At 36.8% G+C, this 17,205-nt stretch overlaps 1 protein-coding gene across 2 annotated transcripts in view; it reads right to left on the bottom strand.

Annotated features, from left to right (window-relative positions):
- Nucleotides 1-2,066: 2,066 nt before the first annotated feature.
- The window catches only part of CDKL5 (cyclin dependent kinase like 5), a gene marked incomplete at its 3' end in the record, with an annotated part of 76,818 nt that continues 61,679 nt past the window's right edge, over nucleotides 2,067-17,205 (bottom strand). The window contains exons 13-17 of one of the 2 annotated variants that reach the window (XM_080613808.1): nucleotides 16,410-16,533; nucleotides 8,488-8,587; nucleotides 4,977-5,099; nucleotides 3,738-3,857; nucleotides 2,067-2,453 (exon numbers count right to left, since the gene is read on the bottom strand). In XM_080613808.1, coding sequence (XP_080469934.1) covers nucleotides 2,067-2,453; nucleotides 3,738-3,857; nucleotides 4,977-5,099; nucleotides 8,488-8,587; nucleotides 16,410-16,533 — 854 coding nt within the window. Of the gene's footprint in view, nucleotides 2,454-3,737; nucleotides 3,858-4,976; nucleotides 5,100-8,483; nucleotides 8,588-16,409; nucleotides 16,534-17,205 lie in introns of both variants that reach the window. The other variant, XM_080613807.1, reaches the window with a different exon arrangement.

Consider the following 17,205-nt stretch of genomic DNA (forward strand, 5'->3'; position numbering starts at 1 on the left):
CAAAGAATTCTTATTCTGCAATATTTCAAATTTAGTAGACTGACTTTTAGCCCTGGACAGACCTAGTGTAAGATCCTTCCATAATGTATTTTCTGACAAAGATTGTTAGAGCAGTGGTGCCGAATTTTCCATTGTTAGAATTTTGGTATGACTTGAGAAGTACCATTTGCGTTGCTGTCCAAGTAGGAAGTTAGTTCTTGCTGCCTGGCTGCTTCTGTTAACTACTTCTATGGCTAAATCACTGAATTTACATTCAGGTTAATCTCTTTTTGGAAAAGACAACATACTGGCAAGTACAAATGTCTTCTGAGGACAATTAGAAAACAAACTATGCTGCAGCGTAATGAGAGAATTAAGCTTATGTGTTTGAAAAGGAAAGATTGTATTGTTTTGACACTACAGGCCTGACTCTCCTCTTATTGCACAAAGTTTAGACTGGCATAACTCTGTTGACTCCTGCTGGCTCACCTGTGATTTAGTCTACTGGCAGCAACAGAGGAATCAGGTTGCGTATTTACTACACTCAACATTCACCAACATAAAGGCAGTTTTAACAATTTTGTACAGGAGACTGGAACCCAAGATCTAGTATTTTGCTGAGACTGGTAACGGAACTGTGTACGGGAATATTCAGATAGTAAGACCCAAGGAGGAATGAAGTCGCATGGCAACCTTCTTCCTCAGTATCCAAATATCAGATTTGTAGCTTTAAATACATCCTGAAATATAACAAAAGTGCAAGAGTAGTTTAAATTTAAATACAGTGTATACCTTATTAGTTAACAGTTTGCTAAACAAGATGTAAAATACACGTATGTATAAAAGCTTATACTATGATCTGCAGTGCCATGTTATGCGTAAGTGTCAAAGTTTGGCATTTCACTTGCAACTCATGCTATGTTTCTTTGGTTTTCACCCCTGCTATTAAGTGGAAGAGCACCTGCTTTAGCTTGTAGTCATGGGGCACTTTAGAGGACACTAAAATTTGGTACTGGGGCTCTGTGCTCTTGGTGCAGAAATCCCATTAATATTACTAGGAAAGCTAAGGACACGGGAGAACATACCACATTCAGATTACTGTACAGCTCTGCAGTCTCTTACATGAGGCCAATACTTCCAACAAAATAGCCCATAATAAAGCTCAGAATTTAATATTGTCTTTTGTATGTTACCAGTAATGCCTATAATACCGGGCTCTCATAGCTGAGCAAGATTCATACTGTTACAGTCACATGTATATCCACATTCAACTTCCTTTTATTAGAAGTATAATACTGCACTTTATATCACAAATGTATAAAAATATGGCAGATAGTGTCATAACAATACTTTTCTTTTAAATGAGTATATTTAAAAAACAGACAGTTATTTTCCATTTATATATATATTTATATATAGAATAAAATACTCCTGATGCAATATATAAATGTTACTGTTAGTTTTTTATAGAAACTACTGTAGCTGTTGCACTGCTTCACAATGTTTCAAACAGCTCAAAATAACTTTACATTATAACATAAAAGATATGATTATAACAGTACGATATTAGGTCATCATAAATAAATATTACAAATCCTATCAAATATGGAAGTTTAAAAAACAAAATTTAAGACATACAATTTAACTTTAAACCCTTAATAGGGATACACTTTTATCACATAAACCCCACTGTTTTAACTAGGCAGCAAAAAATGTAGTAAGGGCATAGGTCTAGACATGAATGTTTTCACCCTTATAAGTGCCAATACATACCAGAAGTCTCCCAGCTTTCAGACAGAGATGTGCACTAAAGCTGGAATGTAAGTGAGAGAAAATGGCAATGCATTTTTCTCCCTGACCGGCACACTCTGCCTGGCATCCTGCAACATTTCTGATGACTGGTAATTCAGAATTCAACTTGTTTTACTGTATAATCCCTGACTCTCACTGTGGTGCTGAACAGCATAGCTCCACATGTACATATTGCACACCTTTATAAAGCTGAAATGCAGTCTTACCATCACCAGAACCACCACCACTCCCCTACGCTCATCTCCCCCTGACCCGGCCTGTTTTCTGGAGTGCAATTACAAGGCTGTCTCTTTTAAATCATTCAGATTTGGCATTCGCGATCGGTTTGTTCGGTTATACGTGTGCCCGTTCTGTCCGCTCTTAGAAGGCAGCTGATCTGAGTAGGGAGGCCCATCGCTCGCGCCCCTGTTTACTGGGGAGACGTGCCAGGTAGGTTCCAGCTGGCTTGGTATCTGCAGCGTTGGCCTGCTTTTTGGCTGAGGCTCTTGTCGCACATTGCTGCTGCCACTGCTGGAGCTTTGACTCATGGAGTGAATTCGCACTTCAGAAAACGCAGCTTTGGCTGGCTGACTTGGTAAGGGCTGGAAGCGAGGCTCAGCAGGGACAGGATGATTTGAAGTGGACAGGTGTAAGAGCTTTCGAAGAGATTTTAGTGGCTGGGTCTGAAAGACACGTGCAAAAACACTTGACCACCTGTTATCCATTACATCATACTTCCTATAACAAAACTGTCATATCCTCAACTGAACACCTTGAGCTTCACAGGACTTCTTCACTTAAATTTGTATTCATTTGGAGTATTTCATTCCAGCCTGTGAGTACACACCTGAAAAAATCTCTTCTCATTATGATTCAACCTATTAGCTACCTGAAAAGATGGAACCTTGTCTACATCAGAAAAAAAATGTTGTTCCCTTCAATTATTTTAACCTTGTTTCCTATGAAAACAAAGACATAGACAGTTACGTTACCTGTCCCTCTGTCGCTATTCCTGCTATTAACTTTAGAACCTCAGCCGCATTTTATAAGCCACAGATACCAGAAGTACGAAGTTTGTAAAAAATCTGTAAACCTCAGTTAGAGGTTAGAGAGAGTCTTGAGTAATCATCTGCACCGAAATAAGGGCTGGCAGAACTCAGCAGTGGGATATTTTGTTTGCTGGCAGCTGGGTGATAAGCTGCCCTAGTCACTCACAGCTTCTTTAATGGTGAGCAGGGTGAAGGAAAATGGAGGCATGGAGTCACTGAAAAGAGCCTGGGGAAGCCTGAGTATGGGTATACAAACTGGTATGAAAATAACCTTATTAAATTCCACAGCTCACAGAAAAAGTAGCTTCTTCAAACACTGCAGCTGCAATAAACCCTCTTCTTCAGTTTTCAATGTTGTAATGGCATCAGAGCATGGCACTGAAGCTCCCTCTCAAACCATTTCCCCCAGGCAGGTTTTTGAACTGGAGAAAATAAAGTTGCTTTAGTGCAATGCAGCCTGGTTAAATCACAGTTTGTGCCAGCTGAGGCACAGCTGCACCGTAACATGCTCACGATGCTCTGGTGACCCCATCCAGTATCACTGTGTCAAGTAGCAGTGAGCCCTCAGTGTTCACCATAGTTTGCAGAGCTGACTTGAGGGATTTTCTACAGCACTGCATAGCTACCATAGACATATCCTGTAATGTTGCTTGGCTGTAATATAGAAACATAACCAATATTTCAAGAGGCTGAAAGACTGACACAGGGACATGTAGTCTCTCTTCTTTTGCTTGTCATTCATATCTAGATTTTCAAAGAATTATGCAGGACTGCAGGCACACAATTTTTTATATTCAATGAAGGGGGAATAGGAAGGTTGGGAATTAACATCAAATGCAATTTTTCTATTCATGGGAAAAAAAGCTGTCAAGATACCTCAGTGATGTTGAAATACAGGGAATTGATAATGCTACTTACATGAGGCTGGATTTCTGTCATCTTCTCAGGATGCCAATCTTTCTGCCTGCTGCTCTGGTGATTAGAAGTATGAATGGCTTTCTGTAATGCCAAGAGATCCTGACCATCACTGCTAGGCATCTGCAACAAAATATTAAATACTGGTCTCCTAATATATTCTTAAGTGTAGCTGTAAATCATTTCCCCCAGTTAATTGCAGAACACAAGTGAAGCCCATTACTGCAGCAGAATTGCACTGACCTTTCAATAGTTTTCCCCATAGTAAGAGCAAGTGGCTGTGGAAATCATGCAGATTTGCTACACCCTAAGCCCTTAAAGCATTCACATGCTGTTAGTGTTATTTGCTGTAAGAGAGAGCAATTAAACAAGGCTTCAAAAAATAAAATAAAAAAAAAAAAATGTTGAGCCTCATCTTCATTTAAAAGCATTCCATACTGCAGTTAAGACCATGGCTCAGTTCCATAAATTTGTTCCTGAGTGAAGCAGACCAAAATCTCCCGAAACTGATGTCTGGCTGATTTTGCCATCACAAAACCATGACCCTTTTCTTTTGCATTTTTCCCCTCCTCCACAAATAGCCCAAACTGGAGCAAAAATTGAGAAACTCCCTACCCAAGCTGCAAATCCAACAAAATTTATGGCAGAAAGATAATTGAAAACTTACATGGAGAGTTTGATCTCATATCAAGAATTCTGAGCAAAAAAAGGACAGTTGAAATGTAAGCTTTTTTAATGCAAACTGTCTTTTATCATGAACAATCAGGAAAACCAAAAATATAGCAGAGGCATGAGCTAAAATTTAGTTTTCAGATAATCTGTTGTTAATATTTGATGTATTTAATTTATACATAAAGGAGCTGTTTGCATTAAAAGGTATATTTCCAATATAGCTGTAAACCAAGCCAGGTTATTTTTTTTCCTGACTGAAACAGAGTAAGACAGTTTAATTTAAAACAGACACAATTTCAGAACTATTTTCCTCCTTTAGTCTTGGTCCCAGGGTTCATTGTCTCTGGAACTCTGTATTTTCAGTGTATCAAATATGAAAAAGATTAAGAAATTAGGTGCAATCTATTTCAACAGAACTGCCAATTTTACTTGAATTTATTGAACTGGCCCAAGATACTTAACTGGCATGAAGAGAAAGTGATCCCATGAAAATAAAACACATGCTGCTGTAGTCAGTAAAACAAGTTTACTGGAGCATTTTACAGTGCTACTGTACTTAAAAATTAATACCATGGGTAGAGTGACTACAGGAAGCTTTTTCAAAGAAGAACTATGTTTTAAATTATTCTTTGAATTAAAAAGAGGAAAGAGGGATTTCTTGATGCTTGGATTCTCCCCGTTGGTTGAGTCTGTCTGCAATATAAGATACAAAACCTAAATGCATAGTATTTCAATTCAAGAGATCTGTCCTTACTATATTAATTCTTTTTCTGGTAAATTCTGACAATATATGGTATCAATCCTATGATTTGCTTCGGGAACATACAATAGCGATTGAATGAAAAAACATATGGAACAAATTCAAGGAACTCAATGCATATACAGCATGTAAAAAGAGATCAGTACACCTATTCTTATACCTATGTTTCCTAGGAATGCAGAGTGCATTTCAAAGCCTTTTGGAGACAGCTGATAGGTCTTGTTGACTTTACCAAGTTTTGGATCAAATTCTCTAATTCTGGCCATCATTTTTTACTTATGATAATGACCTAAAGCAGATGACATTTCTTATTTTTATATAAATAATAAAATAATTATAAATAAATATAAATAAAACAATTACTAACTAAATAACAATAGTAGCACTAACAATAATAGCAATATAATGATTATATGACTAAAGAGAATGGTGGGTGCACTACCAAAAGCAATGGTTTTTGAACAGCTTTCTCAGCTTCTAGGGTCCATCCAAGTTAATGAAAGTGTCCCTAATTAGCATAGATCACTTAGGAACTTTCTATTCAGAAGAATTTCCTGTTTCAAGTTCAGTAAAATAAAAAGGAATCAAAGCATCTCTAGGAGAAATGCTCACCTACAACCTATTTTTTTCAAAGCGATGATTTTTTCAGACCTATATCTTGCAATATGTGCCAAAATCTGCAAAATGTAGGCTCCTCTGAAGATAGTGCTCATTGACACTGAGCACAACCCTCATGGATATCAAATTGTTTGGTGGCAGATGACAGAAAAAACAGTGACTCTAGCAATCCTCAAAATCCAAACAAAATGAAGCGAAGAATGGATAAGAACAGCTCAGCAAAAACAATACTGCAAAAAATTCCCAAAGGAGGAAGTAATAATTATTATCCCATGAGGAACTGCACCTGGAGAACTCTAGGGAGAATGACTAATGAAAACAACTGCAAGAGGTAGTGTCAGGATTTGGGATCAGTTCTGGGCTATTAGAGGTTTTGAGAATTACATTATTAAGAAGATGCCTTCAATCCAATTTCATATATCTTTTACAACTCTCAGAATCACCAGTAAAATGAGACTTGCCAAAGGATATCAGAAATAAATTCTAGCTAGCTATGACGTGCTTTTCAGTACTTCGACAGTTCTTAGGTCTAGTTTATTATTTGCTGCAGAAAGCTATGTCAAATGTCATACTTCTAGAAGTCTAAGAATTACAAACTTCAGAAAAATCTTTAGTAGTTACAAGCTATCTGTTGGATTTTTAATATGAATTCATAGAAAATATTATTCATGTAGATGAAAAGCCAATATTACAGTGCTGTTACTACTGAAGTCAAACTTGGTGCTGAACTTAAGGTAATAATTTTTGTTTGTGATGGAAGATCCTAACAAACACCCCAATTTTTGTGAGGTATTGGTCCTCAACTAACACATGAAGAAGAACAAAGAAGAGTGTCTGAACCAGAAACTTGTACGCACATCGCTGGGTACAGTCTATCCCTAGACACTCTCCCATTAAACAGCTGCAAGCGGAAATGAAGAGGTTTTTCAGTCTCTGGTTGGGTCAAAAAATCAAGTTGATGGCAGCAAGTTTCTAGCTGAGGATGGAAGAATTTTATTAATATCTTATTTCACTAATTTATTCATCTTTCTGTGAGATACTAGCCCTAACTGGCCAACATAATTTTTCCTTATGCAAAACCTCTCTCCCTCCCTCTCCCTCTCTTCTTAAGAGTGAGAAAAACCAGGAATAAGGGTTATGTATAAATCTGTCCTGCATTGTAACCAGTGAGAGTTTCAGTTTTGTGTGATAGCTTTAGTTTTAGTGATAGTTTTTAGTGATTCCCTTTAGCTTTAGATAAAGGTACTTGTGATTAAGATGTTTTGGAAAGTGCCGGATTTTGAGATGCAACACTATCCAATCTGTATTTCCTTCACACAGTTTAATCTGGAAATAGTTTGACACACCATGTATAATCCGGGCTTTTAAAGTGTTCCCTGCCATGCCAACTGAATGGCTGGGATCAGAGCAGACTAAAACAGTGAAAATTTAACACTTTTTTTTTTTTAAGGTGTCACTAGAACCAATGGCCTTGGTGTGCTTTCCTTTCATGGACATTTTGACATCAAATAATGCCAGAGTTATAATCTAGGTGTTTTGTTTAGTTGGGTAATGCAGATGATCATATTTGAACTGCATACAGGTATCAAGATGAACAAGTTCAGAAGGCAAGGTAGATGCCACTGCTCTAAAACTTGCCCATAAGGAAGGCAAGGTGCATTTTTGAGTGGTAGTTAATATGCACATGTTCCATACAAGAGCCTGATAACGACTCCTCTCCCTCAATTTTCAACAGATCAGTCCTCCTCCAACACCCACCAGAGTCATGCCACCTCATGCTGTGACAGTAGGTATTTTGATGTAGTTACTCCCCTTTGTTAGGAGTGAGTGTGATTTACTCCATATTCTGAGTACCTTCAGAACTGTAACTGCAGTTAAACCTATGGAAACATTGCAGCTTCATGTAAATGAAATTTGAAATGATTTACTGTTTCCAGAACTGTAATTTGAGGATGAGATGAGATAATGTTTAGGTTACTTCAGTTCTTAGGGAGATATAAAACTTCATGAAATGTTAATATTACACTGCTCTGCTCTCTGATAAAAGAAAGATCTTTCTCTCTCCCCCAAAACTAAATGAAAATGTAGAAACATATAAAAGACACTAAAGGCTTATATGAAATAGCAAAAGCCACAATCCATTCCCCCCCAAAATATAAAATATTAAGAATGGTTAAGATGTATCTTCCTTATTCCAGCCACGGAGTACAGCAGGAAGATGGAGGCTGTTATCAAGACACTGCCATGGAAAAGGCTAGAAAGAATTCTCATTTATAACTGTTTGATCTTCTCCCAATGGGTATCTGAAATTATTCAAGCTCTGGGAACACATGATATTGCATTTGTTATTCTTGGAATGGTATCACCATATTCTGCAAAAGAATTTACCACAACATCAGCTTTAAACTTGCATCAAAAAAGGCTCTTGAAGAGTCTGAATGTAAACAAAGATGCACTGGACTAGTAGGTGAAGAAATATTTGAAAAAGGCACTTAACCTAACTATTGTATGATTCTATGAAATAAACCCTTAACAGGAAAAGGATTTGATTTTCATGTAGTGAAGAGAGAAAATAAAAGAACAAATAGATACATGTGGGCATGGTCGTAAATAATACAAAGGTACTGTACTAATCTAGCATATTAAAATGGTATAATTAAAAATTGATAAACATATTTTCTGTTAGAAATACTGTATACTTACAGTTTGAGATTTCTTCTTTTTCTTTTTTATTGCCCTGAAAAACCCTTGCTTTTCTTTCTCCTTGAGCTCTGAGTGACTGTTAAGGTTTTCAGGACTTTTCCTAAACATGAAACAAGGTATCGTAAGAGATATTTTATTTTGATATTATGCAAATTCTGCATAATAATAAGATCTGAAGCCAAAGAATGCAAAGCATTGATTAAACAAAAAGATTCTTAATGTTTTATCATTCATTGGTTGAAGGGTTACTATACAAATACTGTATAGTCTTATTAAATGGGATAGGGGGAACACAGTGTTAGGCAAAATTATTAGCTTAAGCCAGGGAATAGTTATACAGGGAAAAGGAAAGCATGCATGTCTTTTTTTTTAATATAAATACACATAAACCCCAGAATTTAATATACAAACAAAAATATCACACAGGAGGTCTTTTCGAAAACTGAAAATTGTATCTGAGAGAACATACACATAGTGATGAGGTATAAAAGCACAGGTTCAGTTTATCTATTGCTTGCTGGAGGGCCAGGAGGTGCAAAGTTCATAAGAGAACCAATTTCAATTGAACTTCCTGACCTTTGCTGACATGGTTCCAAATTTATCATTGGGGAAGCTGGGGATCTGCTGTTGTCCACTTCAACTTAAAAACTTAAGTTAGTTTGTTATGTGTGGGTGAGACAGTGCTGGCCAAAGAAGATGACCCGAAAGTGGAACAGGTGACTTGCCTGAGGCCTGAATTTGCACCTTTTAGCTTATCTACAGAGCTGAATTAACTGCAGTTGATAAATAATATGTGACTTTAAGTATACACAGCAAACATACTGGTATGGGTTAAAAAGATGATTTTTGCAGAACACTTGTGAGATGTAACAAGTCTCACAAGTGTTGAATAAAGTTGTAGTGTAAAAATAGTTTGAAAATTGGAAATGGTGCAGGAAAGCATCACAGAAATAATTTCAGAACTCTGCAAGAGTCAGAGATTTCTATCTCTCTAGTATGTTAAAAAACACAGCCAAACCAGCCCCAATATTTCATTTCCTTGATTGCGGCGCAGAAGTACTTATCCATGAAGAAATTACAGAATACTAGAAGGATCTTTAAAGTAAAGGGCAAAGACAAAGACATAACAAGAACAAGCAGGTGGATGATGAAGCCAGAGAAGTTGCAGTAGAAACAAGACACTGATTTTAACAAATAAGAATCATTAACCAGCGGAACAAACTCTTCAGTGAAGAAGTGGATTTCCATCTTTGACATTTCAGATCAGGATCTCATATTCTTCTGGGACACACATTACTCACATATGCTACAAGGCCTGGACCCTAGAGAACGGGTGACATTTAATGGAACTAACATACAGAAAATCATATTGAGTGATTTAATAACAGAAAATCTAAAGGAAAGCCACAGTTCTAAGGGCTCAGGATGGCAAACAGGAGCAGCTTTTCTTGGAGTAACTGTAATGTAGCAACACTTTGCTGTCTCCTATAGTTATAGCTTCTAATTCTGGCTTTCAATGCTATGCTATCAGCTGGTGATTCAGCTGCTACTACATGCCAAGCTGACATTTTTTTCTAAGCAAATGTGAAACATAATTGAGGTAGGAATCACTGGAGTCCTCATCGATAAGAATATCTTCACTCTGATAGGTGGTTTAATCAGTTCCTCAGTTTCTACACAAAACCACCTTGAGCTTGAAATGCTACCTGGTTCTAAATATAAATGCATGCTATGTTTAAACACTGTAATAAAGTGCAATCGCTGAGTAAAAGGATGGGCTTAGAGGAAAGATTCATAGGCAGAGAGAATGGTGGAAATTTCCCTAATTTAGATTTTTTGAAATTTACATCGAGATCCAGGAAACACATTCAGGTTCACAACACCATTGATTTAACATGGAAGTTACAACACTACAGGAAAAATCTCTAGTTTAATATAATTATTAGATTTATAACACATACTTCAAATATTCTGGATTGCTAAGGATTCCTCTTTCTGTCACATTCCTGTATTTGGTACCACTGTGTAGGTAGCAGTACAGCAGTCCTGTATTAGTTACTTAAAGCACCAAGTAAAGACTATTGGCAGCTTTACAGACTCAGTGAACTCACAAGACTGACTTAACACAGACAAAACACCAAGTTATTTACTAAATGTTTTTTACTTAATTTGTTACAAAAGCTGGAGGAAAGCATGCACCCCAAGTACTCTGCTTGTCTTCTGAAAGTCGTGTGATTGGGGCTGAGAAACTTCTGAGCCTTTCCCCAAAGCTACTGTGCATCCACATCTGCAAACATGCCCTAAACCACAACCCCAGTGCAAATTACCAACCCAGTGACTATGTTGTCCACTGAAGAATCAGTGTCAGATCATGAGGAAGTCCTCATTGTTTACTCTAAATTGTTCTTTAAAATTTTTGTATGTCTTGCTATGGATTTTCTGTTCCAAAGTCTATTCCAAAATGGAGACGCTCTGTTTTTAAAGGTGAAGTAATCTTCAGAATAAAGCTTGAGGACAATTTTTGCCATACTTTTAGACAGATATTCACTCAAGTGTGATTCTTTTCTTTGGCCTGGTGAACCTGGGTGAGAAAACTGCTTCCTACAGCAGATGAGCAGAGAGGAGAGAAGTAAAATTCTGGATCATCATTTCCTCTAATGACTACTGTGACCAGACAGAGGAGGAAAATAGGGGGCTGAGAACTCTGCTCAGTTTCAGTTGGTGCTTACCCAAAAGCCAGTGTTTTTACACCAACTGGTTTATGTCATTACCTCCTATGACTCATATTGCAGTACAGTTGTCTGAAAAAGCATTGACCTTGAAAAGCAACTGCTTCAAAACATATGCTCATTATGTGAAGAGAGTGAACATATATAGCATTATAGCAGGAAGCTTCAACACCAGGATTTTGTACTGAGTTAAAATATAGCAGAACATTTTGATTGACAAGATGAAACACGGGGATATTTTAAGCATCCCAAAAGATGATTTTCAGACAATGGACAGTACAGGAAAAAATTAGGATTATCAGGAAAAAATCTGTATGATCGTATCACTCAACACTAAACCCTTACAATATAACTGCAAGTATCTTGGTATTTTGCATAAAGCTTCAGCTCTTGAAAGCAAATTGTCACACCAGAATGTGTTACATGCTGTCTCTTTTATTAGCAAGTAAGACTAGTTGTTGAAAAGAGTCCCCACTCTGACAGCTCACCCTCAAGCAGAAACCAAAGGCAAAACATTCTGTCCTTTGTTATTTTATCTTTGTGTGCCTTTTGCATGTTTAAGATGTATAATGTAGATCACATTGGTTTTTCTGGTCTGAGACACTTGGAGAAGGCATAGGTATGAACGCAAATTCTGTGATTATCACTAGCATTTATTGCCCCTGGCAGCAAAGGTATCCAACTTCATGCAGGTACAATGAGGTGTAGCAGTAAACATGCACGGAGCAAGGAAGGTGATGTGCTTTAGCATTAACTAAGTAGAATAAATAGGAAGCATGTTGTATTCATGCTGCCTATAGACAGATTTTTTAGTATTGCAAAGAGTTCTTCTTGGGAGGCAATTCCTCATGCTTATTTCAGTTATTCTTCAGCAATGCTAATCTCAGCAGGCAGCCTGGCTTGGAAATCCTCTTTAACTGTCAGTATACTACTCCCTTTACTGAACTGCTCACAATGACATATGTAAGATATTGGTCTAATGGAGGAGTTACTGAAACTCAATCTGAAGTCTTCTTTGAAAGATATATGAACAACTGCTAATTCTTCAAGCTAGCTTTCATTTTTGCTTAAAGTGAAACCATTAGCAGTTATAGTTATCTTAAATGAAGGCAAGGATGTGTCAGAAGCTAATGAAGCACCTCAAACAGATGATTTACTTAAGGTAAGAATATCAATCCCACAAGCTGAAGCCATAGTAGAAAATCTTGGTCTAAAAGCCTGGCATTGAAAGCTGAAAAATCAGAGATCACATCTGAACTTTGCTTGGAGCTGATTTTTCTTTCCCCCCACGTTGAAAAGGAAGATTTATTAACTGGAATAAACCCTGACCTACTATCTTATATACAGAATACCACCCAGAAGCCACTAAAGCCAGTAGATCACCTGAGGTTACCGCATCACTAAAAAAGGTATACATATAAATGTATTTATACATAAATGTTTTACCTGCCTCCTCTCTCCTCGCCCCCCCACCTGCCCCAGAATTGTTCAACATAAGTAACCATAAAAATTTTGAAGTGGTTGGTTTTGAAAACTTATAAAGCATATACTTCACTAGGCTTATTTTTGGACAGAATACTGATGACTACAAATTCTGGAAAGCTTCCTTGCAAACAACGTAGGAGTGCATCACCTAATTTTTAGTATAAAACAAAGACTGATGATAGGCAAAAGGTCATGGTACGAGCACTGGTTGCGAGAAGAGGCAGGTAGGGAGGCTCAGGTGTTGCCAAATAGATGAATAAAGCAAGCATACTGGATGACAATGTGTATGCAAGTGTCTTGTGCAGGATACGTCAGAGGGAAAGCCATACTATTAGGAAGGTGAACACCTCCATACTATGCTGAGCAGATTCCTAAAGGCTTAACCAGTGTAACACACACAGGTGATTTTTAGGCTTTTAAGTTACAAATTTGCAATTTCCTGAATATTTTTTACAAATTCAAGAATCCTATAAAGGAACTGGTAAGTATTTACAATGCAGCAACAGTTGTACTGCAGACACAGCTGAACAAGCTTTAAACTAGCTTGCTCAGATATTGGTTTCAGGAACATTAAGTGTGACAATATTACACTGATTCTGAGACAGAATGTTTCTTGAATGACAAAGTTTGTGTGTGTTTGCAAGCATTACATACATATAGAAGATAATAGTAAATATATATATTTTCCCATTTTATTATTTTTGCAGGAAGGTATAGCAAATGCTAGTGAAGATATGACAAGCTGTTTGTTACAGAATACGTATGTCTATATGGACATAAAAGGTCTGAATAACAAAGCTTTCCAGAAGCCACGAAATATCTTGTAAGCAACCAATGCAAACACTTCTAATACATGAGATGAAATACTGCTTTTTATGTCAAAGAGGTATTTAGAACTACAACAACGGTAAAGATAATTCAGGCCAGCACTTTGGCACGCTGGCAGAAAAAGGATAATCATCTTACCTATACCTACTGATTTTGCCTAGGTCAAGAAAAAGCTCATGCAAGTGAAAGAAAATTAAACATCTACTCTTGCATCAAAAAGGAAAAATGGAGCAAGTTCAATATCATTTACAGAAAAATGAACTCTGGCAAAAAAATAATTCTAGAAGGATGATAAGTTTGTCTTTTTTCAAATCAAGTTGTCTGAAGTTCAGAAATGATCTACTAATTTAAGAGTAAAACCTGATGACAAAAGTTGAGTTTATAGCATCTTTATTTTAAAGAGGCAGGACAGCAGGGACAGAGCAAAGAAATGCGCACAAAGACAAGGGAACATCTGTGACAATTCAGTCTAGCAAACATTCACAAAATCTTTGACAGAAGAAAGGCAACACAGAGCAATAGTACGAGAGAAGCAATATTTTACAGTAGTGGCAGGTCCAAGTGGAGTACATGTCACTCATAATTCCAGATGAATTGTCATGTACCAGTTACGTATGTCAGTCAAACATCAAATATTTACTTCATCATAAAATTGATGTAAGCAGAATCACATTCCATTAGAGCTTTCAACATTTTCATAAGCATTTACACAACTTCTATGCAGAAAATTAAGTAGAGGAACATAGACTCTACATCACTCAGGGGTCTGATTAAGCTGCATTTATGGCACAGAACAATTTTGCAACAACATTAGACCATTGCCAGGACAACTTGCACAGAGTTAACATGTAGAGCTGGGCAGGAAACATTTCAGGAAAATAGGAGTAGGAAAAGCAAAGAGAAAGCTAAAAGTATGCCAAAATAGCAGTAATTTGCTGTTGCGGGCACTGCTATTCCTCCCATTTCATGAGAAGAAATGCTTATTCTTCTGTGGGTTCTTCTCTCAAAGGAGCTGTTCCACTTTGTGAAAATATTTGAATACATTAAGTGGATCAAGGACTGAAATCTAATTCTCTAAAAGTTAATGAAGGGCTTTATTCACTAGGCCATATTCAGCATCTCTGTGGTCCTTTCACTATTTCAACAAGATGAAACAGCTTCAAGAGAATATACTGAGGGAAACAGAGAATGTGCTCCAGAATAACCTCCAACTTCTGCTTGAGAGCGTTCACTTGTTAGATCTAAGATCTTGGTTCAGGCTTCTGGTTTACTTAATGGGGAACAAAGGCCCTGCACTCGAGTTCCTCACATTCCCAAAAATAATGCTGACCTCAGAATATTTGTTATTTTGAGTGTATCCCTGGTTTTGACAGGCAATTCCATCTTGGAGCTGAAGAATCTTCCCAGTGAAAGGTTAGTGGATATCAGTCTCTTCCTTTGAAAAGTTTTGGTTTCAGTAATTTGGCATTGTAAGCAAAGAAAAATACTTAGTTCAAAAATTCCCAACCAGCTCTATAACACATGCTATTAGTTCAGAGTTAAAATAACATTACATGTTTCTTTCCAGTGACCACATAATAAAAGATAATATATTGCTGAATGATATATAAAGCAAAACAAGATTCCAGCTGGCTTATTTTATATGCAAGATAGAAAGTTTCAATAAGAAAGACAACAAAATACGTAAAAGGGTTCAACAGTAGGAATAAATACCTTCTTTAGCCATATAAGTCACAACATAAGTACCACCTTTTTACATAAATGATCGGATTCCTCAGCTAACTTCCACAAAATGGATGTAGGTAGAGCTACTGAAGGATAGGAAGCAGACTCTAGTGAATCAGAGCAGATGACAAGGGTTCTGGAGTAAACATCTTCCATTTCATGGCATATAACCTGAACACAACCTGAAACACTTGTTTCCCTTCCCCACCCTGCACCCACTTTTTAAGCAGGTAATTCACAGGTTGTTCATGTGGAAACACATTAAGTCAACAAACCACAGGAACAGTTCTTTAGATAGCATGATCTTATTGCACTTTCAGAGATCAGTGTTTCAGACAGTGGTACAAAGCATAGTTGAACCACACAAATGCATACAGTCCATTCCTCCTACCAACTCTTTGAAGCTCCATTTGCTTATTTTTATTCAGTGCGCTTTGTTGTGATTGAACAAAGTAGAAGATTACGAATATCTTAGAGCTGAACAGCTCTCAGAGCAACAAAATTAAGAGGTTTCCCTTCAAGTCCTGTAAAGATATGCATATGCTGTCATACTATTAGCATAATTATGGTTAAGTGTTCTATGTTATATAAGGGAGCCATGTGATGCTTTTAATCTTTTAAATTCAATATATGCCAGTAAGATGCAACTTAGTCCATTTTTCCATAGAATGTACAGATTTCCTTCTGTGGTGCGTAAGCAAAAAGAGCAGCAGTCCCCATTGTAGGGTGAATATTATATTCTTCATTAATACAGTCCTATTTAGATATGGAAACATGCATTTTGATATTTTTTCCATTTATCTGACAATTCATGCTTCTGGAATCCACAGATGAAGCTACAGCATTGCTATCCATACTATATGCAAACAAGCACCTTCTATTATCTTTAAACAAAGATTAATAGTGAAAAAATTCAGGAAAGACTGGACAAAAGTATATAATCTTTAATGCATTGAGTGTGATGGTGTAATGAAGTATTTCTTGTTGCTCGAAGGGGGACAGAAAACATGCAATGCTGTATCAGTATAGTCAGAGGGAGCAACTAAGCACATATAGGTAATTGCAAACTTTGAGAAAAATGTGGTTTTTTCCCTCCTTTTAAAAATCCTTTTTTTCCCTGCCATTCTCTACACATCTGTGTAAGTAACAACTCACCAGGTATCAAAGGTGGTTTGTCTCTTTGAGTGGTTTCCCACCGTACTGCTGTCTGCTGGTAACACAGAGGTTCTGTTTGATACATTATTCTCTATGTATGTGCTCTCTGGACGTGGAGATGGAACTGAACAGAGAAATAACAAACAATATATCTTGAGCTTTGCCAAAAATCCCATCTTGCAGTTGTCTGCTTCTTTGCTACCTCTTTTACAGAAACAAGAGTGAAGGCACAGTTGTTCTTTATGTATGACTGAAAAAAACCCACACTGTTTTTACAATTTGGAAAGCTGTTGTTTCATGATACTTGCAACATAATATTAGGTGTAAAATGAGACCATCATCAGAACCTGGGGAAGTTGTTATTAGATTTGAGAACATTTTTCTCTGTAGGGAGCCAGAAGTGCAATCAATATTTAAAAACAGGAAATAAAATAAAATACTGGAATGCTGTTATTAAAGACACAAAATACTACAGTTTACACTTTGTCTTCACTTAGACCCTAAAAATAAAGTAGTACCCTTCTTGAAAAAGAATACTCTGGATTTTAACATAACTAGGATTAAGAGATTACTCACTAAAAATGGAAGAATTAAAATCAGATATTATATATTTTTCAAACAGACATACTGTGATTTTGAGAACAGGTTACACATACGCAGAACATACATTTATTAGAATTATGAATATCACCAGAAATACCTGCATTGGATTAAAAATTGATCAGACACTAGTTGCAGCATTACTGCAGCATCACACTATATTAGCTATCAAAATTGAATCTGTAAGACTTTGTTC

Source organism: Psittacula echo (genome assembly GCF_963264785.1).
Source record: "Psittacula echo genome assembly, chromosome: 3".
In the NCBI taxonomy this organism is placed as follows: domain Eukaryota; kingdom Metazoa; phylum Chordata; class Aves; order Psittaciformes; family Psittacidae; genus Psittacula; species Psittacula echo.